We start from the raw sequence: 24,893 nt of genomic DNA, 5'->3' as shown, positions 1-24,893 counted from the left end.
CTCAAATAACCTTTCAGTGAACAGTTCTTTAAAATAACCGCTATTTCCTTAGTGTTAGGAACATTTAGCAACCTTTTTGTACTGTAAGGAACATTTTGTGGAACTGAGAGATTCCATGCATCTTAAAGGTTCTTTTTGAATCCATCAATGCCAAAAGAGGAACCTTGACCAATAGGATCGCAATAGTAGAGGATGTTTTGGATAAAGTGATGCTCAAACTAATGCAAAATAAATGGAAAACAAATGCAGATCAATAATAGTAAAAGCTTTGTGTTAAAAGTCTGTACTGGACCCGGGGAATGAGGAATCATGCTGTACGTCTCAATGCACAAATAATCATGTTTTGTGGACACCTGAGGTGCTGTGGTGGTATTTTTGAAAGGGATATTTGATGGTATTTATTGGAGGCATTCTTTTCAAGACGTGCGAGTTTTCATCACGGTTTGCAAATTGATTTCTTGTTGATTTATTGGCTTCGTTTAGACATACATGACCATCCAGAAGTTCGTTTCTTTTGCTCACCAAGGCTGCATTTTTTGATCAAGAATACATTAGTATTGTAAAATAGTATTTCAAATTTTTCTATTTAAATACATACACAAAGCTGGATTTTCAGCATCATTTTCAGCATCATAGAAGTCATTCTAATATTCTGATTTTCCCCTCAATACACCTCTCTAAATATTATCAGTGTTGGAAACATTTTTGCTGCTTAATATTCTTTTTGGAAACCATGATTTATTTATTTATTTTCAGTATTCTTTGAATAGAAAGTTCCAAATAGCAGTTTTTGTACATTTTTTAAACATTATACATTTCTTTGCATCACTTTTCATAATTTTAATGCATCTTTTACAGAAAAAAACTTTCTGGCCTTAAACCTTTGCACAGCAGCTTAACTTAGTAACGCAGGCCAAATGGACTATATGTCAGTGAGTGGAATATTGCATTTGCGTTGCGCAAGCGTCTCATATTCCACACATGCTTGTGCCGTGCAGGCAATGACAGAGCTTGCGTTCTTTCTGTACAGTGGCCCATGCACAGGAAGCTCACCACCAGACGGAGAAGCCTTTGATACGCTGTGCTAAATGTGGGGAGGTGTGCAAGGGAGAGGTGTTACGAGTTCAGGCCAAACACTTCCACATCAAGTGCTTCACGTGCAAAGGTGAGTGAACGGATGTCTTACGCACGTACACAAACCATCCCTGTTGCACGCATTGGGAACGTTCAGCGCCGCGAAGCCGAATGCTGAACGAAGAAGTTGTGAATGAAATTAAAGTTATGATATGCACAAAATGTTTCATTAGTCTTTAGAAAAGGAGTGGTATATACTTCACTTTATATCAAACAATCTAATAACGTGTCTGGTTCGTATTTTACCACACCGAATTAACTTTATTACCGAAAAATTTAGATTTTGAGCGTTTGGTTGCATATTCAAAGTGAAATCCTCCTTGTTCTGGTTTTGCTGAGTTTTTCCTGTAAATGTTTCTGAAGGCCGTCTAACACTTCTTGAGCGCGTCTCCTATGACTCATCTCTCCTGCCAGAATTCAGGATCACTGTGTAACTGTTTTAGATGAGCTCCAGCTTGACCTATTTAGCATGTGTTTCTCAGAATCTACGATAAGTCTTACAAATATACCTGACCCACTTCGTACAGCATCACCTTTATGTGGACGGGATGTATATGGTGTTTACCAACAACGGTGTGTCAAGATTTAAATAGCATTACATTACATGAACTTGAATATATTTTATATATTAAATGTCAAAAACACGTTATTATATTTTAATAGGTGGTTAAGTTGTTAAATGATAAAATAAAATACTACACATTTTTATGTACATTTAAAGCTAAAATCTATGCATTAATTAACATTTTCGTCATTTATGGACTACTGGAATCGTTGCGTAATGCTAATTTCATAACATAAGGCTCATATGAATCTGAAATACGTATATTTTTATATTCTGTGATGTTTAGACTACCTTTCTTGCTTCAATGCTTCGTGCAAATGTAACTGCCATGGTGTTTGATTTAGGGTCAATATAGTCACCCACCCTTTAACAAAACACTTATGCCGACTCTTTTGTCAGCAACACTTAAGTCACGTATAGACCTGGATATAATACAGTCCTACATTGCGAAGTAAAGCCTGTCGTGTCTGAGCCGTGATCCAATTAACCCAGAGACTTTCCCTCTGTCCCGTTGTCCCACTTCAATTAGAGAGAGCAGCGTTATGTTGTAAGATCTGCTCCGTGTGTGAGTACAAGCAAAGCTGACTGACACGTCTAATATGTGGCACGTGACCGTCTTTTAAGGATTAATTAATGGAAAGTGCAAAGGTGCAAAGCAAAGTTTATGCATTCGATGGTCATAAAACATTTCCCACGTTTTAGTTTAATCGTCATCAAAACAAATAGCATGGAAGTTTACGCGTATGCTGGACAATTGGTACCATCTCAAATAAAATAAAAATAAAACGTTTTCTGCAAAATTAATTAGCATTTATTAAAATGTATTTATTTTAAAATAGTGAAAAACGTATTTCCAAACTTTCGAAATAACTGTACATTGGCCTTTTTTATTTATTAATTTATTTTTTTTTTTTTTTTACAGTCACAAGGTTAAATTATATTTGTTGAAACATGAAAAAATTACTATTTTAGATACGTGCTATTTAAAGAACTGCTTTACTTAATAAGTAACATATTCGTGCATGGTCGTTTTTATTTAGCACAAAAAAAAAAAAATAATCTGCCTGATTCGTCGTTTGTTGGTTTTGTTGCGCTTTTAAGCTTCGGCTAGACAGAAGGATCACAAATGTGCATTATGTTGAATATTTAATATCTCACTCAGCCCTGTTTTTCCTCGCGCAGGACTGAGTTCATGTCATTCCTTGACCTCACTGGCCTTTAAATAAATCACAGTGACACTGACTGAGGAAAAGATAGAAAGAGTGACTCAGCAGGCCTATTTTTGAACTAGGGATTTAACGGTTCTTGAATTATAATGCAAGGTGATAATGAGGATGGGAACTCTTTTGTCTCGACTCTTGATCAGACTGCACAGAAACTGGAGTTGAATTTGAACATGACCTGTAGTAATCTGAGCGGATAATCAGTGTAAGAGCTAATCATCTACTTTGTGTTCAACACCCTCAGGGATTATGCCATCCCAACTGTAAGTCTGTGTAATAATAATCATCTTATCTAATCATCTAATCACTTCAGAGCAGCATAAAGACGACTAGATCAATCTTTTCTTCATTTTTAGGCACACGACCTGCTTCACTTTCATAATATGACGAGTTTAATCGGATCGGTGTGTATTAAAGAAATAGTTTGTCCAAAATTAAAATCGGCTCACCTTTAGGTCATTCAAGATATTCATCTTGATCATTTGGACAATGTAGCATTATGCGAATGGGTGCCGTCAGAATGAGAAATGGCAACTGTAAAAATAAACCTTATAACAAAAATAAACAATGGCCAAACCATGATCTTGAGAAAACATAATGGTCAGAAAACCTTGAAATATCTAATCTGAGCCAATGTTTCTAGAACTCATTGTGTTTCATTTTAAGCTCATCCGTTCAGGGCAGCATGAAGACGGCTAGATCATTCTTGTCTTCATTTGTAGGCATACAACCTGCTTTGCTTCCATAACATGACGAATTATGTCCAATGTGTATTAAACCAAAATTTAAATGTGCTTAAAATTGAGCTACCTTTAGGTTATTCAATATTTTTTTTTTAGCATTATATTGCTTGCTCACCAGTGGATTCTTTGCAGTGAATGGGTGCCGCCACAATGACAGTCCAAACTGCTGATAAAAACAAACAGTTTTGGGTTGTTTTCGCTTGTAAATCGTGCTTGATTTTTGCGTATTTCTCTACTTATTCAGAAGATACTTGTTCACTGTAGAAAGCAAAATTATGGAGAGAGGACTTTCTTTGTAGCCGGGTCCTATTGAGGAAGTTAAAAATGTATTTAACTTTTCCGTTGCTTTTATGTTCACTTGCCAAGATGTTAATTGATGGACTCTAGGTTTTCTTGTGGATTATTGTGAAGTTTTTATCAGCTGTTTGGACTCTCATTCTAACGGCACCCATTCACTACAGAGGATTTATTAGTGTGCAAGTATTGCAATGCTACATTTCTCCAAATCCGCTCCAATGACAACATAAACTCATCATCATTTTGGATGGCCTGAGGTTGCGTAAACTTTCACAAAACGTTCGATTATTCCTTTAAGAACGTGTTCCCTGAAGAACAAAAGGTTCATTTTAAGTATTTTTGAACACATAAACATGTTTCAGTATTCCAACATGCAAAAAATGCACAGATCTTTTTTAAGTTAAAAAAAAAATGATCAGAGTTTAAAATCCGAATCTTGTAGTTAATGAATTCCTTTGTGTCTGGGTCGTCCATAGATAAAAGTCAGCTTGTAAGAAGTGTGTCAGAGGACGCTGTTATGTAGTCCATTGCTTATTCATTTATTCATCCGATCAAACATTTCCACATTTTCAAAGGACATGCTGTCATATTGTTTATTCCCTAATAGACTGATATTGGTTGCTGTGTGTTTTTTGGATCAGGTTAACTTGCTGGTATGAGGATTTTGTTTTCTTTTTTTGTTTTTAGAGCCTTTTACTTGTGTTAAAGCTGCATTAAATACCCCTTTTCTGTAGTAAATAGTGTGTCGTTAAATTTTAGTATTAAAATACATTTCATTTGCATGTTTATAATTCATATTTCTTTCACGTGATCTGTTAAACTAGCACGGGGTTGAGCTGTCCTCATGCGGTGCATAAACTCATATTTTATCGAAGCGGATGGTGTAGAAGGCTATGAGAAACACTGGAGTCAGTTACATAACAGCACTGCAGAGCTCTCCCGCATGCTACGTACACATTGTACACATCTAAAACACCTAAGATCGCTCGTCTCTCTGTAAATCTCACACTCTGCATCAGCCACGGCCTTGAGTCTCCGAACAATGACCCAGATCGAGGTGTGAAAAGCCATGAAAGATGTCAGTATTTGTTGTTTTAGCGTTTTGGAAAACCAGACCCCAAACAGAAAGCGTCTAAAGATCCTATTAAGAGCTTAAAACAAAACACAATGAGCTCTAAATATGTTGGTTCAGATTAGAGATTTCAAGGTTTTCTGACTATTATGTTTTCTCAAGATCAAGGTTCGGCCATTGTCCTCCACTAAGGTTTATTTTTGCAGTTGCTATTTCTAGTGCGCCAATTATGCTGCATTATCCTGTTACAAGAACAGAAACGCATGATGAAGAAACCATTTTATCCTTTGCAAAATCAAGGTCCATCCCTACAATTGTTTCAAGCTGTTGTTCCAAGTCTTTGTAACTTTTTGAAAAATTATTCAGGACTGGGGCTATGTTGAGCTCCGACAACACTGGGATATATAGCTACAATACGCACAGAAATAAATACTAATAATAAGTACTTAATAATAAGAAATAAGTACTTTAATCTTTGTGCGCTGAACCAGTTTCAAAGGGTGCTTTTTATTCATTTATAGAAACCATACATTAAACTGCATTTAAACATTTTCATGCCATTTCCAAATGTCAGTATATAGTTAAATATATCAGTATACAGTAATAAACAGCAGTATTTGCTTACACATATTGTAATGAAACATTGCAACAGAAAATGCTACATAGGGACTTCTGTAAGCATTTTTATCACAAATGCACGCTTTTTAAATATATTTCCTCTTCCATTTTGGCTACTGACGTTTAAGTCAGAGATGCAGATAAAGTTTGACTAGTCTCTGGATATTGGTAGGGACCGAGCGCCTAAATTCTAAACCCTTGTAGCATGTTGGTGATGATTCGTAGAAAGCATGCATTTGTTTGTGTTTTGCTTTAGTGTGTGGATGCGATCTGGCTCAGGGAGGGTTCTTCATGAAGAATGGAGAATATCTGTGCACTCTGGACTACCAGCGCATCCACGGCACCCGCTGTAACATCTGTGGAGAGTTTGTGGAGGGGGAGGTGGTGACCGCGCTCGGCAAGACCTACCACCCGACATGCTTTGTGTGCACAATCTGCAAGTAAGAGCCTATGGACACACATTCAGGGCATTACGCAGTCATTGTCATTGCGGTTTATGGTAAATCCAACACCGGGAGGAGATTTAACAGTGATCGTATATATTTTATGACCTACAGGAGACCATTTCCCGCTGGAGACAGAGTGACGTTCAATGGCAAGGACTGTCTGTGTCAGTACTGCGCAGAGCCCATGTCTCCGGGACCCACCAAAGATGTTGTTGGACCCAGCAGTGAGTGCAGGAACCGCACACCTAAACCTCCATAACTAGTTTTATTCATTGTGTGTGCTGGCGCAAATGTGCATAATGACATGGGTACTACAACTTAAACGCGGTTTATGAGGACACTTCCTGCGTCTCCGTAAAACAAAAGGCTTAAAAAACATGTTTTATGAAATTCAAAAAACATCGCTAGGTTGGTTGGGGGGAGCCCGTGGAGAGCCCCCGTAAGCCAAAAACGCAAGTATGTTTTTGTGTGTGTGTATTTTATATAATCATATACATGTTGCATTTATTGGATCAAAAGACATCAACAAAAAGCTTGTTTCCATTATTACATTTTTAGAGAAAATTTTATGTTATGTAAACATTTTTGCCCATCATAGTAGAATTTCTCATGCTACCTTGAACTGTTGCATCATTTATGAATTGCTCCAACATTTAGCAATATTTAAGTAAATATACTACTATATAACCGTTACCGTAAATCACGAAAAAGTAAAGAACATGAAATCATACAATAAAATATCACAATGTGATATTTCATTTTACTACAGTTTATCTTTTAATTTTGTTCTTTGAATTTTCTAAAACAGATTATTTAATCACGTTCAAACCTATTAAATAAATAATACATACGGTCAGTGTATATTAACTATAGTAAAGGTACAAACTGCCACATCCGCACAGTAACTAAACGGGTAAGAAAGTGATTGTATAAAATCCTATAAAGCTACTTAGAGATCCTCTGGCATGGATATACACACGAAACGGTAAATTATTCAGACCCTTCATCTCCCTTTGTTCCCTTTTCCGTGCATTTGGGGGCTTTTTGGCTAGAATCCACCTACTATAATAAATTATTAATATTAATTTCCGCTTAAGCCTTCAAGCTCGGCTACTAAAACCAATCAACTTCTTTCATCTACAACGTATGAAGTCAAATGTGAAGAAAAAACACCTGGCAGATATCACTAATGGAGCTAATACAGCAATGTTGCTGATACAGGCCGCTGTGTCCTGATGTAATAGAACCTTTCTAGAAGGTTTCACGAAAGTTGTGTTCACAAAATACTGATTCAAGACATGCAAAAAAAAAATGGTTTGCATGTCTTGGAAAAAACAGCACAAGTACAGCAATGTTCGGGTAGCGCTTCAGAATTCAAAGATATATATTATTACGTTTTTCTTAAGAGGAAAGAGAGTGTCAGAGGGGTTTTTCTTGTGTGTGCGTTTCAGGTTGTGCTGGCTGCGGCAGAGATATTAAGAACGGTCAGGCTCTGTTGGCTTTAGAGAGTCAGTGGCATTTGGGCTGTTTTAAATGTAAGGCCTGCGCCAAAGTATTGACTGGAGAATACATCAGCAAGTAAGACACATTTATACACAAAATCCATGCATTCCATTCAAAATGATGGATGATTGTGCATTGGTTTGCTTTCTGTATGTGCACAGAGACGGCGCCCCCTACTGTGAGCGTGATTATCAGGTGTTGTTTGGAGTGCAGTGTGAAGCATGTCAGCAGTTCATCACCGGGAAAGTCCTGGAGGTACACGCACACGCACACACACACACACACACACACACACACACACACACACACACACACACACACACACACACACACACACACACACAGACAGAGACAGACACAGACAGAGTTCTGAATTTATAACAAACTGACACCTTAAAATACTTTTTCGTGGCTTTTAGTGTCAGTAGTTTTGAGCAGTGGTGTTATTGTTAAATAAAATTATTTCAAAAGATATAATTGAAATAAAATATAAATATTAAATGAAAAATTTGTGCTAAATAAGTGCTAAAATTACATTACTATGCACATTGCAAATATAAAAGTAAATAATTAGATAATGATATTATTTAATACTAATATAACACTGACTTTGAGGTCATCTATGGTGTAAAAATCAGTTTTTGAAGTAAATGAACCACTACTGGAGTATATATTACAAAAAAAAACACATGTAGGCCTTTCTTCAAAATTTAATTCAATGTGTTACTTGCTGTTTCTTTGCTACTAATGCTAATATGCAACCTTTTTTTCAGTGAACGTAATGCACAGATCTAGAAAATGTACTAAAATATTGGTGAAATTTCACTGCAATGTAAAAAACACTCAAACCAAATCAAGTCAAATATGAGAATGAAATCTGAAGTATCATCTACATAAAATTTATATCTAACTGTAAATTTCGATCAGCTTATGTTGCATAAGATTTCTTTTTATGGATTTTTGCAGCATTATAACCAGCCAGTAAATGAATGCAGTTCACTGAAATCAGAATGTGCGTCCCAGTTCTTTTCTTAAAAGCAAATTTGTTTCTGATCTTGACCTGCCCCCAATCTAAGGCATCGCCATTAAGAAGAAAGTAGCTTAAAATCTTAAGCTATTTCTGACCCCTGTCAGAACACGGCCAACTTCCTGTTTGAATAGGAAATATGTCAACACAGGAAAGCAACTCGCAAGTGACAACCTAGCAGTGTTTTGTTTATATCGTATTTAATTAAATATATGCATTAAATATTCTGGTCAACGCAAATCATTCATCTAAGTATAATGTTGTCCAGGTCATATTTCCTTATTTTCCTTTTCAAGATTTTTCAGAACAGACATGTGGCACATTTTGGAATCTTAACCAACCGCTTACAAATCACAGTTTTTATATGAACAGTGTATTTCTCACAGATCATATTCCTGTGTGCCCCACAACACACTGGTTGTGTCACGGACCTGCAGCACAAAAGCGTGTTACACACTTCTGGTCCCTCACAGATAAATAACTGTCTGGTGTTTCACAACAGGACTCCACAGTATTGCAACAGGAAGTTTCATCCAGCTAACTCAATCCGATTGGCTGATTTCTCATCACACTTGTGACTGTTTTCCTCGCTATAAGGCAACGTGTCGGACAGAAATAGACTCTGTATGAATTACTTTGAGTAGTTTGGAGTGACTAGATATACAGCACAGGACCTGTAAGTCTCTTTTAAGACTGGCTGTTGTTAATAAATGTCAACTTAACAACATTATTCAATTTAAATTGTAAACAGTGTTGACAAAACGATTAATAAATTTCACATATAATTATAGAAGCAGCGAGTGAATTAAGCGTGAAATAAGCATTCATTGTGCATTAATTGTTAAATGAGGTAAACATTGAATTAAATGTGAAATTTTAGAGAACGGTAATTTTTTTATAAAATGTACTCCAGTAATCTTGCATCGTTTTACTTACAGCTTTTTAAAGAGAGTCTGCGAACGCATAAGGTTTCTGTGTTATATTTGATAAGCTTGTTGGTTCCGGTCATTTGAATAAAATATGTGTCGCCTCACATGATACACATGCAAAACATCGGCTTCTCTGTAACAGTTTGTTTGAGTTATCTGTAATAGCTGTTATACAATTTAACTTTGAGCGTGTGTTCCTCCCCAGGCTGGGGACAAGCACTACCACCCCAGCTGTGCTCGCTGTAGCAGGTGTAACCAGATGTTTACTGAAGGAGAAGAGATGTACCTGCAAGGTGAGTCTCTCCCTTTACAGACACCACATATAATAGACATTTATTCTGCAGGACGCTTGAACCTTTTTCAAAATGTCAAAACGACTTAATAGGCCTGGTCTTTTGTGACCTATCTTGTGAACTACTGCGACCAGCACTATAATGAAGTAATGATGTAAATTCACTGTAATTAATTGTAGAAAGTTTAATCACAGCTGTGCTAGACATTGGCTAGGTTGACTGAGCTTTTTTCTTTTAATTTGATCTTTTTTTGATGTCCGTATTTAGTCATTTAAATCAAGTGTGTTTATTTTTATTTTTATTTTTTTACTATTTAATTCCTGCACTGTGTATAACCAAATACATTTCTTATAATTCAAATAATACGCTGAGTGTTAGTTCTTTTTGGTTTACAGAGGGAGTTTTGTTGTCTTATTTGCACCGGATCATTTTCGCTAAGCACATGGGTTTTCAAATAATTTGAGTTATTTTACTGTAGCATAGCATTTAGTACTTATGCATTAAAGTGCTGGTTACGAAAGGTTCATGTTTTGGTTTTGAGAGTCCCAAACAACACGTTGGCATACATGCAAGGTCAAAAAAAACACAGTGACCCCCTTCTTTTAAAGAGCTTCTTTTAAAGAGCTTTTAACACTCCAAAAGCAGCACCTAGTGGCCAAGAATGAATTAGGATTTTTATTCAGATCAATGTGAAAAGACCAACAAGTGGGCAGGCAATATGCTAATGTTTCATGTTGACGTCAACTCTTTGGTCGACTCTTTCTTCTGAGAGACACTAATTTTATACACCATGCACTTTTAGATTTAAAACTTTGAGGATGTTTTCATTCACTTTTTTTGAATGATTTTCAAATGTTTTTGAACGTTCGAGCATCTTATGCTATCTTATTAAGCAAAAATACAGTTAAAACTATACTATTTTAAATATTATTCAAATTTAAAACATTGTATTCCTGTGATTCTCAGCATTATTACCCCAAGCTTCAGAGTCACTTTTTTTTTATTTTTAGAAATATTTCTAATATACCGATTTGATGCTAAAGAACCATTTCCTATTATTATCAATGTTAAAAAAACAATTGTGCTGCTTAATTTGTTCGTGCATGGAAAGTGCATTTGAAATACAAATATTTTGTGAAATTATACAAATCATATCTCTTTCCTGGCCTTTCCGATCAATTTAATATATCCTTGCCGAATAAAACAATTAATTTCACAATATATAGTTATGCATAATTGCATTTTCGCAGAATGACTAAAGAAAAGACGCCAGTTCTGCTTTAGATGCTTAAGTGACCCACTTGACATGACTTTATATATTTTTACCATTTATGCAGGATCGACAGTTTGGCATCCAAGCTGTAAACATTCACCCAGAGGCGAGGAGAGACAGCGGGTACGGCCCTTTCCGTGTCATTGTATGTTTACACGTGTGTCCTGTGTCTGTACGTTCTTCTCTGCTAACACTTTACTGAAAAGAGTAAACGCGTGATATTGTTAGCTATGAGGTTGCACTTTCTCCTTGTGGCTGTTTTTAGTAGACTTGCCATTCATTGTCATCCCAGAACGCCGCTATAGACTAGGTTCGCAGTCTTGTGTGATGTCCAACCAAACCCCTGTGTCTTCCTCCACAGCTATTGCCTGCGTCTCTAGCTCTCCTCAGCAAAACAGAAAGGCAGGTACTGTACTCGCTGTTAGCTGCGCCGTGGCATCGCATGACCATGTGCTGCCCCCTGGAAGCGGCAGGCTGCAGTGCTCCTCACTGGCAGCGCTCAGACCGCCTGCTCTCAGTTTTAGCCATAACCCATCATTAACATGTGGTTTATTCCATCCCACAGACGCTAGCGCTACGGAACAGATAGTTAAGCCCAGTTCCTCTTGTTATTGTGCCAAACAGGCCTCGAATCAAGCTAAGCTGTTGTAATCACGCATGGTGCATTTCAGCATTTCAGCATTTCGGCATTTCGGTATGCTGAGTGATATCAGATGCACTTGCATTTTTGATCCCCAAGCATTTCCTGCCATCGGAAACATGAATTTGCCATCGAAGAGTCTCATTCATTGTGTGGAAGGCAAATGAATGATTTCTTTTAGGTTTGTTTCAAGGATGCTGTCATCACACTCCTATCCTGTACAGCTGATCGTGATACTATATTAGGTTTTATTGCATTTATATTCGAATGTGTAATATATTAATATATTATAATGTATCTCTTTACAGCAGTCACAAAATGTGTTGACGTATAAAATGTAGACTACATTAGTAGCGCTTCTGGTAAAGGCTAATGCAACATTTATCAGGTTTACTGAATAATCGCGTGAGTGGTGAGCATCCAGTGGTTTAGAAGAAAATGCAAATGTTTTATTTGTTGCTTATGTTGCACGTAGGTTGTTGTTTCTAAACCTGTGCTTGTTCCACAGCCGACACGTTCGTCGTCCGAGAGTATATGTTCCAGACCTTGTTCAAGCATACCTAGCTCACCGGGTCACACCATATATGTAAGTCTATCGTAATACGTTTCCGCATAAAGGTTAAACAGCACAGCTTTTTTACACATTGATAAGGTTCACCGATGATTCTTGAGCAGCAAATCGGCATATTAGAATGATTTCTAAAGGATCGTGTGACACTGAATAGTGGAGTAATGCAAAAATTCAGCTTTGCATGGGAATAACTGACATTTTACAGGATATTCAAATAGAAAAAAGTTTTCAAATGTAATAATATTTCACAATATCACCATTTATTGTATTTTTAATTAGATAAAAAAAAAACTCTCTTGGTGACTTCCTTCAAAAAAAAACATTGGTTGCTTTTTTATTTTAAGGTATCCTTGTTCCAGTGTGGTCATGCATGTAAATACTGAGTAATATTAACTACATGTACTGTACCTACTTTACTTAGGATTACTTGCGCGTAATTATGCATAATTTGTTATTGTAATAGTAAGTACATGTAACGTGAAAAAAACCACCTTAAAATGAAGTGTTACCAAAACGTTTTTAAGACAGTAATGAAAGTGCTTTCAAAGCTGATTGCTCAAATATCTATAACTATCATATATTTTATTGAACTTTACAGTGTTATAAATTGGCTTACCCAAGAACTCCTGTAGTTTTCTGGCTGTTTAGACATATAGAAGTCCTCTGTCTTATAGATAGCTCTCTTTTCCGTCACTGTGGACCCTGATAGCAGTGTTAAAATATAAATGTTAGCTTATTCATACAATGACTGTGGTAAAATCACTGTAACGCAAGTTGCTTTTTTTTCTTCTTTATATTTTTAAATACTCCCGCTCAAACCCTACATTGGCCTGGAAGAGGCTTTTTATAAAACTTTATATTTTCACTGCTGTCGTGTAGAAATGCAGATGTCTGTGTGACTCTGTGTGTGTTGTGTGTGTGTGTGTGTGTGTGTGTGTTCCCTAGGCAAAAGTAGACAATGAGATCCTTGATTACAGGGATTTAGCAGCCATTCCCAAGGTCAAAGCCATTTATGACATTGAGCGTCCAGATCTAATCAACTATGAGCCACTTTACACCACCTCACTGGATGAGTCAGAGGAGAGAGAGAGTGTGGGAGAGGTAAAAATAAGTCTAACCGAAGCTCTGTTCCAAGCCCTGATGACCTTTCTAGACTGCATTATAAGTCACATGCTCCTGATGTGAAGACTGGTTCAGTAGGTTGCAAAATTAGCCCACATTCTAGGCAAATTCTACAGCAGCATTGGATATACACGCTTAAATTTAATTCATCGGATGAAATAGTTTTATGATTTATAGGATGCTGCTTTAGAAGTCACATAAACAGGGATGCCTCGAACTAGGGTTTGAAACAGAGCTTTTGAGTTGAGTACGGTACTGAACACAAACTGATACGTTTTTCTGCTTGTATAAAAGTGATATATATTCACTTGCGGAGGTAATTTTTTTCACATTCGCATGGTTAAACCTTTCTGTTGACAGCTGCAGAGCTCCAGGAGAGAGTGTTCACCTATGCCAGAAGACAGAGTAAGTTAGTTACTTGACCTTTCACCTGCCTGCTGATTGGCTGTTCTTTCTCCTATTACGGATGCCGTCTTGAGGTAGTCCAGGAGACTGTATTGTGTCCTATTTCTGATTTTATGATTCAGATGGATGTTCAAGAGCACCCTAAGATAAAAATTCGATAAATCATATCTGCAGGGCATCCAGTTGTTTTTTCTGAAAGATGGGTCGTTTTTACTGACAGCTCCCATTTGATTATTGTTGAAGTAAAACATTCATTCTTTTGTGTTTCATTTTGTGATGCAGTGCTTTTTAATAAGTTAAAACACGTACAGTGTAATGCTACAATGATAAATGCTTTACTTGTCTTTTTTTGAGTCAGTGTACTTTTTTTGGCAACATGCTTATTTTTTATTTATAATACAATTCATACATTTGCACGCAACTATACATTAAGTTTGTAAAAAAAAAAAAAAAAAAAAAAAAAAGTGTTAGTAGACACATTTCAGAGGAAATTTCTGTTAAAAAAAATGTTCTTTTGAACTATTGAAAGAAAAGTATCACTATTCACACAAAAATATTGTGTAGCACTTCTTTCAATATGATAATAATGTGTTATTTATTATATATGTGTTATATATTACATAGATAATGCATAAATGAATTTATAAAGCAATGCATAAATAAAATAAAATTAAAAAAGTTGCAAAATGATTTCTAATTTTTTGGGTTCACCGCCATAAATAAAAAAAAAAACTAAAATCAAAGGTTTTTTGTATATGTAATTAATTATTTTCCTTTTTGTTTCAGACCAGGTCACCAACACCAACAGCTGAGGCGAGTCAGATTTAGAGTTTTATTTATTTTTTTTATTTATTTTTTTATGTATTACGTGCTTTATTGGGACAATGCAGTTTAATTTTGATTCCAAATATTCGAGAAGCAACAGCATGTTTTTTTATGATGCACGGTTCCTGTTTTTTACCAGGGTTACTACGAGATGAGAGAACGAATCCTCCATCGGTCGACAAGTCAAGGCTCCATCGGCTCACCCATTTACAGCCGCCACAATTACACTCCCACCCTGTCACGCTCACCACAGCACTTCCACAGACCCGGTGAGCTATGAGCCCTGTCTGCTGTGCTCGAAAGACTGATACAAATTCATCAAATCAATTTCTCTTTTCCTTCCATAGACTATTTACAGTTTTCTAATATGGCTTTGTGCTCCCACAGTGCCAAATTGAGTTTTAACATAGAGAAAGCCGGTCCAAAACTAATCTAACAGCTATAAAAAGGGCTGGGTGCTATAGCAAGTATTCCTATTTGCATTTTCATGATTAAATGATAATTATTGTAATTAATTGTGAACGTAATGTTCGGTCATATGGTAATGGTAAAAGTTATATATATATATAGATAAATGTAACAGTGCTCGGTCTGTAACATATGTGTAACAGTAGCTGCCTGTTACATCTACATAATTACAAACTGTAATTACTAGCTGTTCCATAATGTAGTATATGATAAGTACATTTTATTTCAAGCACAATGGCTACTACTAAGTACCTAATTAGGTAATTACTCTGTATTATGACACCTTAAAATAAAGTGTTAATGTAACCTTATATCTGTATTCTTACAAAACAGTGTGGAAACATGGTTTATATATATATATATATATATATATATATATATATATATATATATATATATATATATATATATGGCCCAGCCCTAATCTGAATTATTTTCCCTATTGACCTTTGACCGTGTTTGTGATTGGAGGCACTGAGCCGTCCAGTGGTCGGAGTTCTCCAGGGGCCAGCACCCCTCCTCTCCTTCTGACTCCCAAACATTTTCACCTGCCAGGTACTGTTGGAGCCTTCCAGCGGCCCACTGTGTGTCCATCCCAGCATGCCCCCGTGTCTAAGCACATGTTCACAAATCATAGCACTTTATGTGTCTGGTTATCTCTCTGTCTTAAAGCAACAGTGCACACAGAAATGAAAAGCCTGCACGAGCAAAAGATCTTTCTTTGGTAACTGTATGTGGTTCAGTTGTCAGTTTACGTGTTACCGGTTTTGTTTCTCCGTTTAAAACCCAACGTCTCTTATATTAAGAAGTAAAATGAACTAATTTGACTTTTTCTCTCTTTCAGATCAAGGAGTAAACATCTACAGAAAACCACCTATCTACAAACAGCATGGTACAGTCATTCAGAATCTTTGAAATTAATGTTTTATCTTTCGCAATAAAGAGATGATTAGAATTTTGACACGTCTGTTGATTTATGCAGTGTACATGCAGTGTTTCCCAGCCATTTTTGTCTTATTTACCCACACGGCTCCGTATTAAGTCACCAACTCAACTTAAATTATAGTGGATATTATTTAGCATTATCATTAATGTTATTTACATTTTTTATTATTATGATTCACGATGTAACTGAGTTGCTTCCTCTGTCTATGTTAAGACCTACTAGCAGTTAGTCGAATCTTAATTTTCATTTGCATATTAGACCAGTCTATCTTTTAATGTTTCTAAATTTAATGACTATGCAATTACAGCCAGATAACTAAAGTAATTTGCACTTTATATGGTGAAAATAAATAACACGCAACAGCAAATGCTTTGTCAATGGTACAAATGTTAATGAGAAAAACTTTTTTAACAATTCTAATCAGTTTTCTTAAGCCCACCCTGAGGTACATGCACCCCTGGTTGGGAATCACTGTTTTTAAAGGAATAGTTCCATTAGAAAGGAAAGCTTGCTGAAAATTCACTCAACCAAGAGCAAGATAAGTTTGTTTCTTCATGCACTGTAGTGAATGGGTGCCGTCATTATGAGAGACAAAGCCAGTGAGGATAAAAACATCACAATAATCCACATGTAATCCACACCACAACAACCAGTCCATGAATGAATATCTTATAAAGCAAATAACTGTGTGTATTTAAGAAACAAATCTGTCGTTAGGCAAATCTCGTGGCATAAACGTACCTGGAGACGCTAAATATGTACCAATAAGTAAATATCACTGCAGTGGCACTAAAACACGGGTTCGATACTTAAACCCTGGCACGTTTTTATTACACTGAAGTAGGTATTGCTGTGTTTTTATTACGTTGCTTCGTGTACGTATTGAAGCAGTTCACAATTCAAATAGCTCTAAGAGTTAATGCTCTTTCTTGTTGGAAATATGCCCTACACCAAATTCAACCCTAAACCCGACCGACAGTGTTAGAAGATGCAAACTGATACAAAAATGCATTTGTCGATGCAATGGTTTCATTTAAACGCCCTTTCATACAGATTTGCACCATTTCGTCGAACCGTAGTTACTCTCTCTTGTTTGGATTTCTTGTGGATTATTGTGATTTTTTTTTTTTTTTTTTTTTTTTTCAGTTGTTTGACGGCTCGCGTTCACTGCAGAGGAAGCAATTTATTTAAATCTGCTCTGAAAAAAATAAAATAAAAATCAAATTTTCAAAAAAACAAACTATTCCTTTAATTATTGCATTTTGAAGATTGCATCTGATCACGTTTGTAAGATGCTTGCCTGTATTTACGTATCATTTTTTTATTGGTTGTGTTTAAAATGTTAAGATTGCAATCATTAAAACGTTCGTGTTAAGCAACGAGCTGCTCTGTTTACCGGTAAAGTCGGTTAACACAGTTTTATTCAGCATCTGCATGACTACAACTTAATATACAGGCAAGACTGACCATGTATAGTGTGCAGAGACTGCATGTGTTCTTTAATGCTGCTTGACTCACAACAGCAGAGCATTTCTACAAATTGGTCAAAAAAACACAGACCTTACCAGTGTATTGGCAACCTAGTTACCTAGGTAACAGCCAAAGTTGGTTAAAGTTTGCTACCAAACTAGCAACCAGAATATTTTTATTGAGAGAAAGTCAATGTCAAGTATGTCAGAATATTTCACGTCATGATTGTGTATGGTTTGTATGTCATTTTACCATATTTCTGTGTTTTGTTTGTTTGTTTTTATTTGGAAACTGTGAGTCCCTCCACCTCATTAATATCTGCTTGTGTGCCATTAAACACCACCTCAATGTAAACATGTAAGTATTGTTTGAAGTCTTCTCAACTGAGCTCATTTCACTAAAAATATTAATCAACCGATCAGTCAATCATTAAAGCATCTTCTCCCGACGAGTGCCTGATGAGCTTTCATTCATGTTCATAAATAACAAAACTTGCAAAAAAATTGCAAGATTTTTTTAAAGTGACATGTGCATAGCGTCTACTAATGTATTTGCGTACCCCTTATTACCAAAACTGGTAATATCATATTTGCTATAAAACAAATTTTTGTTTGTCAACAAGCATTCAAAAAAAGGAAAAAAAAAATTGTTAAATCTGTTGACATTTAAAGGGGTCATTTTCATGCAATTTTGTATGATTATTTATTTTATGTCCGTATATTATGTCTATGTAAAACATATTGCATTTTTATATTGTAAAACATGACAGCTTTCCACTGCCTCTCTGACCCTTAGAATCAAACTGTTTTTTTGTTGTTTTAATTTATTGTACTACTGTTCCTTCTTTGCATGCCAATACAACGATACGACGCTTTTGCTCCTGCTTATGAGCTGCAAGTTTGCTGTTGATTTCACTTTGTTCTACTCCATCCCTCAATAATCTCCACTGAATCTGCATGTACAGCTAAATCTGTTAAAATCAGCATAAAAAATGATGGAATATAAAAAAAATAAACAATCAAATGCAGAGCTGTAGGTGCTACACACCAGGGCTACTATAGTTATCTTTAAAAAAAAACAAAAGTTAACTCAAATGAAGGTGTGAGTGTGTACTAGCTTATAAATTTAGTTTTACCTGAGTTATAAAAACAAAACATACAACAAATTTACTCAAATGAAAGTACAAAAAGAAATAGAAAAATGTAATTAAAAATATTAAAATAATAATCATATTTATATATATATATATATATGTGTGTGTGTGTGTGTGTGTGTGTGTGTGTGTGTGTGTGTGTGTGTGTGTGTATTAGCTGTTCCTAAAGCAACATTTTAAATTTAGTTTTATCTGAAATAAAATGTTAAGATTATTTAGACATGCAACAAAAATACTCTACACATACTAAACATGCATCAAAAAAAAAAAAATATTAAGTAAAATAAAACACATAAAATGTGTTATACAATTCAATACAATATGCAATTCAAAGTATTCAAATAATAATAATAATATTTTTTGAATAAACCACTGCTACAAACAGCCAGGAACAGCACAATGTTTGGCTGAATGTGTTTTCATCCATACTTTTGAAATTAATGTAAATATTAGCCTTCAGTCTGATGCCAGTCAATTTAGAACAAGAGGGGGTTTTATTTTTTATTATGAAGGACATTTTCCTTCTTACTGTTGCTTTGTTTTCCATTGTACGTTAAACTCTCTTACCTCAAAGAGAAATCGGATTCTTCACGATAGCTAAATGTGTTATATTTACCCATAGATGAATTCAGCAGGTCGGATCCCACTGTTTGCGTATTAACACACTTGCAGCGTGTTCTAACGCCAGCGATGGTTTGTCTTATTGCTGCATGGCTTATTTTGGCTGAGTGACGAGCAATGGCTTACGATGTAGCTATGCATGTTTAGCATGCAAGCAGACAGCCGGTAGCCTCCAGTAGTATCTACTGCATTTTCTTTGTTGTAAATAGTGGATGTGGGTTATCAGAGCCCGTAAAGCCATATGCCACCAATGGCTTGTAGCAGGCTTTTTCTGCTGTCTGTTGGTTAGATGTTGGTCTAGCCACACTGACGGTCCACAGCCTCCCCCCGGTTTATTGATCTAGATTCAGCTGCCTTTGCAGCCCAGAGCAAGTCTGCTGATGACATCATCAAATCGGCCAAATTCCCCTCAGCGTTCGCCCCCGGTCCAGACTACCCAGCAAAGATAGAGACCGACTGCTGGTCCTTCCCGATCTCCCACGCTGCCCTAGGTACTGTGGTCACCCATGATGCATCTGTTCCCTCGTTGCTTCTGCATTGTTCAAGTTTACCCCCGAAAATCCAACATTTCCTATCATTTACTCAACTCATGTTTTGTAGTCTCTGTATTGTTACCACACACTTGAAGTGTTTCACAAACAATTCTTTTTCGGTGAACTAAACCTTGATCCGAGGACTTAAAGTAGATGTTTCAACCTCTTTGTAGGTAAAGTAAAATGCTACTGTTAGTTAAGCCGCTTCTGCTCTGAAGAAAAATGTGGCCTTGAAATATTTTCACTCCAAAATTGCTAGTAATTAATTAAATCTCGTTCGTGATTTAGGTGTTAATTGTTTAATGGAATCAAACGGAATTCTTATATACAGTAGTTTTTCTCACATTGTTCTTTTATTTTGACTTATTCTGTTCTTTCCCACACACACCCACCTAACGCGACATATTTCTAATGCTGAATTGGCATAAAAATCGAATAAAAGCAAAAAAATAGTTTAGCATTGAACGTGTTGAAATCACCCAGCTAACAGAGAGTCTTCTCAGAACATTCTACGGTTCCCTCAAAGTTAAATATTCTTCCGGTAATGTAAACAGAACCCTTGAAGTGAAACGTTAGCACTAAAACATTGTGTATGCATCACTCATGGCGCTTTTTTTAAAAGCATTTTGGTTGGACGTTCCTCAAACATGTTATGTTCGGAGAGCATTCCAAAACTAACGTTCCCATAACATTTGCAGAATCCTTTAACATTCAAATTACCAAGAAAAAAATGGACTCGGATGTCGTTCAGAAATATACTTGATGCTCAAAATGTTCTTAGAGCATGTTTTTGTTAGCTGGGCAAATACCGAGATTGACTTCAAACATTTGTTTCTCTTTCTGTCTTTCTGTCCGTGTGTTACCGTGCAATCATTTTTCTCGATGTAATACACGTGATTGTTTCATTTTGTATCCTCTAAACTGTAAGTATCAGTAGGCAGAACAACAAAGACTCTTACTCTTAGTCCTAGTCTTTTGCATTAGCTCTCCTCCTCCATCCTTGATTCGTTCTTTCTGTGCGTGTGAATGCGTCTTATTAATGCGCTTCTGTTGCTGTTGTTGTTGTTGTGCTGCTCAGGAACAGACGGGAGGAGAAGGTCGAGAGAGGAGGATGAGGAGGAGCTCCAGAAGCGCAGACAGATCCAGGAGGAACATCTCAACAAGGTCGAAGATGTCTGTTATTGGAAGAACGTACGGTGGCTTGACAATGCAACGCGATGTATGAAGTGGTTCTTGTGTGCGATTCTAGATCCAGTCTGGTTTGGGGAAAATGATTCTTAAGGAGGAGATGGAGAAAGAGATGATCCGAGAGCGTCATGCACGGAGCCTGTCAGCACAACGCTACGAACACGGAAGCAGTAATGCTCCTCAGTACAATAGAAGTTTAAGAAAAAGGGTTGTGAGCCGTTCAGAATATAACAGAGTTACTGAATTTCAATTGAGCTAGCAAATAGGATCCACAAATAGGATCATCGTGTGTGTGTGTGTGTTTGTGTGTGTGTGTGTGTGTGTGTGTGTGTGTGTGTGTATGTGTGTGTGTGTGTGTGTGTGTGTGTGTGTGTGTGTGTGTGTGAGTGTGTGTGTGTGTGTGCGTGTGTGTGTGTGTGTAAACTTCTCAAATATTTAAAATTGTATTTCCAATAAATTGTAAAAGTACATGAAAAGTTAATAATAGTAACACTTTCACATGTAAACTTATACGTGCATTACTGCGCCTATTGTTTTGAAAGCAAATTTTTACTATGTTATAAAAATTGCAGATCAAAATTCACCATCTAAAACAGGCTCGCTGCCTGGATATGGGCGTAATGGACTGCATCGGGTAAGATGCTTTTATTATTGTTTATCAATATTTAATATTACTTTTAATAGCTATGATATGATATATAATGATGATAAAAGATATGTTATTGAACCCATTTTGTCTGGTGTGTTTTGCTTCAGCCTCAGTCGACTGATTTCACTCAGTATAACAGTTACGGAGATGTGTGTGGCGGGATGAGAGGTTCGTTCATCAGTTTTGTTTATTTAATTTAACTTTAATAACATACATTATTTTGTAACGAGAGCAACAGTAATCACGTGTAGTCATATATATATATATATATATATATATATATATATATATATATATATATATATATATATATATATATATATATATATATATATATATATATATTGTGGGAGTGGTTATAATGCTCATATATAATAAATCGTCTTATAATGCAAATATTGAGACTTAATGTATGAATATAAAAATAAAAATCTTGTTTATTTTCTTTTTAACAGAGTTTCAGGTATGTAGATATGATTACCTGTTTAAATCACTCGATGTCTGTATCCATCTGTCCTTATTATAAATAATATGTAATATTCTGTGCAATGCATGTTGATACTCATTCGTCGTGCATGATGTGAAATTAGATTTGAAAGATACAATTTAAAAAATTCTCTTTCTCTTAATGATTTTTTTTCTAGCCCATGCATGATGGCCACCGTACAGCCACCAGAATGGACAGAGGAGTGTCTATGCCTAATATGCTGGAACCAAAAGCAAGTATAACATTAAACTAATGGCTGTTGTGCATTAAGTAAAATTACTGGATGTAATGAAACTATGCGGCCTGATTACATTGCAAACAGTAAAAGGAGTTTGCGAAGAGTTAGCATTTTTTTGTGCTGATTGTTGTGTGTCGTTTGAAGGTTTATCCATATGAAATGCTCATTGTAACAAGCCGCAGTCGCTCCAAACTGCCCAGAGATGTGGACAGAACCAGACTAGAGGTAATTTCTCACCAAAACACTGTTATGATGTAACCAAAATGCCCCATTTATTATGTATATATAAATACACACACATATAGTATATAGTTTTGAAAATATTTACTATGTTTATATTAATTGACTTCATATTATAAATAAAATATTTTAGATATATTATTATATTATTTTAATTTATATTATATTATTATTTTAGATTATATTATTTTATTTTATATTATTATATTTGTTTTAACATGTTAAAAAACTAAATTCTAAAATATATACATGCATGTGTCTATTTATATATATATATATATATATATATATATATATATATATATATATATGTGTGTGTGTGTGTGTATATATATATATATATGTATGTATATATGTATATATATATATATATATGTGTGTGTGTGTGTATATATACTGTATGTGTATATATATATATACACGGTACACACATATGATGCAGTTAATCGCTTGACAGCACTAGATTTTTTTTTCTAAATAAAATCAAATAGATGCGAACTGTTAATAATAAACTCTGCTATGATAAAAAAAAATTAGTGCAAAAATTTTAGCAGTTTCATTTATGAATTTTGCACCGAGACCTGTTAATAAAAGTAATAATAAATAATTATAAATAGAAGAAAATTAAAAAGCGCATATATTCATGATTCTGTCCTTTAAAAAAACATAACTGTGAGATCTAAATTATATAAGCTTACAAAAATGCCTTTAATTGAATGGTTAATAATCGTAACAAGATTATTGTTTTTGGAGTCATTTTTGACCATTCCTCTTTTTCACCTGCATTTCTAGCGCCACCTGGCTCCAGAGATGTTCTTTGAAATCTTCGGGATGGCAATTCAGGAGTTTGACAGGTTACCTCTGTGGAAACGCAACGAACTGAAGAAGAAAGCCAGACTCTTCTAACAACACTCACATGTATCATACGGCCGTTTACTCCTCTTCTGATATTTCTCGCTAAAATTATAGCCAGAAGGAAGCTCCGTGCTGCAATATGATGTCAGTTTATAAAGAACGGAGGGTTTTAACATTTCATCTCTATCTCCGAATTTTTCAAATCTTGTTTTTTTTTTTTTTTGTTTGTTTTTTTTCGCTGTCGCTTTAATTTCCTCTCTTCCAGAAACGAGTCTTCCTCTTTTTGTTCTTTGTTCTTCTTGGATGTCTCCGTGAATCATGTTCATGCAGGTCGGATTTTCCAAACCTTTGTAAATGTTGCGGTTATAATCCTTTTTAATTCACTGCTCCTCCGTTTGCGTCACTTTTGGTTCAGGGAGGGATTGTAGATGCTACACTGTGTGGGTGTCTGTGTCTTTGTACCCGTTCATGTAATGCATTCGAAGAGGCTTAATCCATACTAGCACATATCCATGTATTCACCCTTTGCTACTGTACCAGACTCCAGTTAACATCTCTTAATTAAAGGTCAAGTGTATCATTTCTGAACAGACCTGAAAAAAATAATATCGCTGTCAATCACGTCGCATCATTGGTTACTAGCTACTTAAACCGGCCATTTTTCCATTTGGTGCCACTCACTTTTCAGAAGTGACCCACTTAACCTTTACGCTTTCTGATACTGAATTAACTGTTGAATCGATGCCGATGTCCCTAGTATATTGTATATTTAAATTATAGAATACAAATGTAAGGTAAAAATGAACTGCATTTGATTTTTTTTTAAAGAGCGGATACTTACACTGCCAATTTATTGTATTATAATTGTATTTCTGAATAAAGGGAAATGTCTCGATGTGCAACTTTAAGTAAAAACCAAAGGCATTACAACCCGAACGGGCTCTGCGGGAGCTGTAGTCTGAAGCTGTTTTTTTTTTTTCGTCCTCAGATGAATTATAGGGTCGTGTTTCTTCAGACTGCACTGGATTTGCTATGAAGCTCATACAATGAATTATTAGCTGGACCAAATCAATGAATTCAGATGAAACATCATCATTAAACACCATGCTGACAGACTGAAATAAAATTTTGGGAAACGGATTACATTTGCTCTCTTCTCTACTCTCTTTTTCTTCATCACATATACTCAAAAACATATTCATGCAATTATGCGTTAATGCCTGCGCTCTCAGAAATAAAGGTACAAAAGCTGTCACTGGGGCAGTACCATTTCAGAACGTTCGTACCTAAACGGTCCATTTTGGTGCCTAGAAGGTACTCATTAGTACATAAAGTGTACAGATTTGAACCTAATAGGTA

General features: G+C 35.6%; 1 protein-coding gene across 13 annotated transcripts in view; it reads left to right on the top strand.

Annotated features, from left to right (window-relative positions):
- The window catches only part of ablim1a (actin binding LIM protein 1a), a 38,543-nt gene extending 13,869 nt beyond the window's left edge, over window positions 1-24,674 (top strand). For 5 of the 13 annotated variants that reach the window (XM_043255598.1, XM_043255592.1, XM_043255599.1 and 2 more), the window contains exons 2-24: window positions 1,031-1,165; window positions 5,909-6,092; window positions 6,210-6,322; window positions 7,550-7,676; window positions 7,763-7,856; window positions 9,763-9,850; window positions 11,188-11,246; window positions 12,272-12,349; window positions 13,280-13,435; window positions 13,817-13,861; window positions 14,648-14,674; window positions 14,826-14,955; window positions 15,626-15,709; window positions 15,999-16,046; window positions 19,689-19,835; window positions 20,956-21,041; window positions 21,127-21,235; window positions 21,638-21,699; window positions 21,822-21,882; window positions 22,170-22,177; window positions 22,359-22,433; window positions 22,584-22,664; window positions 23,472-24,674. In XM_043255598.1, coding sequence (XP_043111533.1) covers window positions 5,944-6,092; window positions 6,210-6,322; window positions 7,550-7,676; window positions 7,763-7,856; window positions 9,763-9,850; window positions 11,188-11,246; window positions 12,272-12,349; window positions 13,280-13,435; window positions 13,817-13,861; window positions 14,648-14,674; window positions 14,826-14,955; window positions 15,626-15,709; window positions 15,999-16,046; window positions 19,689-19,835; window positions 20,956-21,041; window positions 21,127-21,235; window positions 21,638-21,699; window positions 21,822-21,882; window positions 22,170-22,177; window positions 22,359-22,433; window positions 22,584-22,664; window positions 23,472-23,585 — 1,941 coding nt within the window. In that variant the 5' untranslated portion in view covers window positions 1,031-1,165; window positions 5,909-5,943 and the 3' untranslated portion in view covers window positions 23,586-24,674. The remainder of the gene's footprint in view (window positions 1-1,030; window positions 1,166-5,908; window positions 6,093-6,209; window positions 6,323-7,549; window positions 7,677-7,762; window positions 7,857-9,762; window positions 9,851-11,187; window positions 11,247-12,271; window positions 12,350-13,279; window positions 13,436-13,816; window positions 13,862-14,647; window positions 14,675-14,825; window positions 14,956-15,625; window positions 15,710-15,998; window positions 16,047-19,688; window positions 19,836-20,955; window positions 21,042-21,126; window positions 21,236-21,637; window positions 21,700-21,821; window positions 21,883-22,169; window positions 22,178-22,358; window positions 22,434-22,583; window positions 22,665-23,471) is intronic. The other 8 variants (XM_043255596.1, XM_043255600.1, XM_043255589.1 and 5 more) reach the window with 7 other exon arrangements.
- The last annotated feature ends 219 nt before the right edge of the window (window positions 24,675-24,893 follow it).

The sequence above is a fragment of the Puntigrus tetrazona genome, chromosome 13 (assembly GCF_018831695.1).
Source record: "Puntigrus tetrazona isolate hp1 chromosome 13, ASM1883169v1, whole genome shotgun sequence".
Classification (NCBI taxonomy): Eukaryota; Metazoa; Chordata; class Actinopteri; order Cypriniformes; family Cyprinidae; genus Puntigrus; species Puntigrus tetrazona.
Note: the sequence above shows the minus strand (reverse complement) of the source record. Positions and strands in the feature narration are given on the sequence as shown.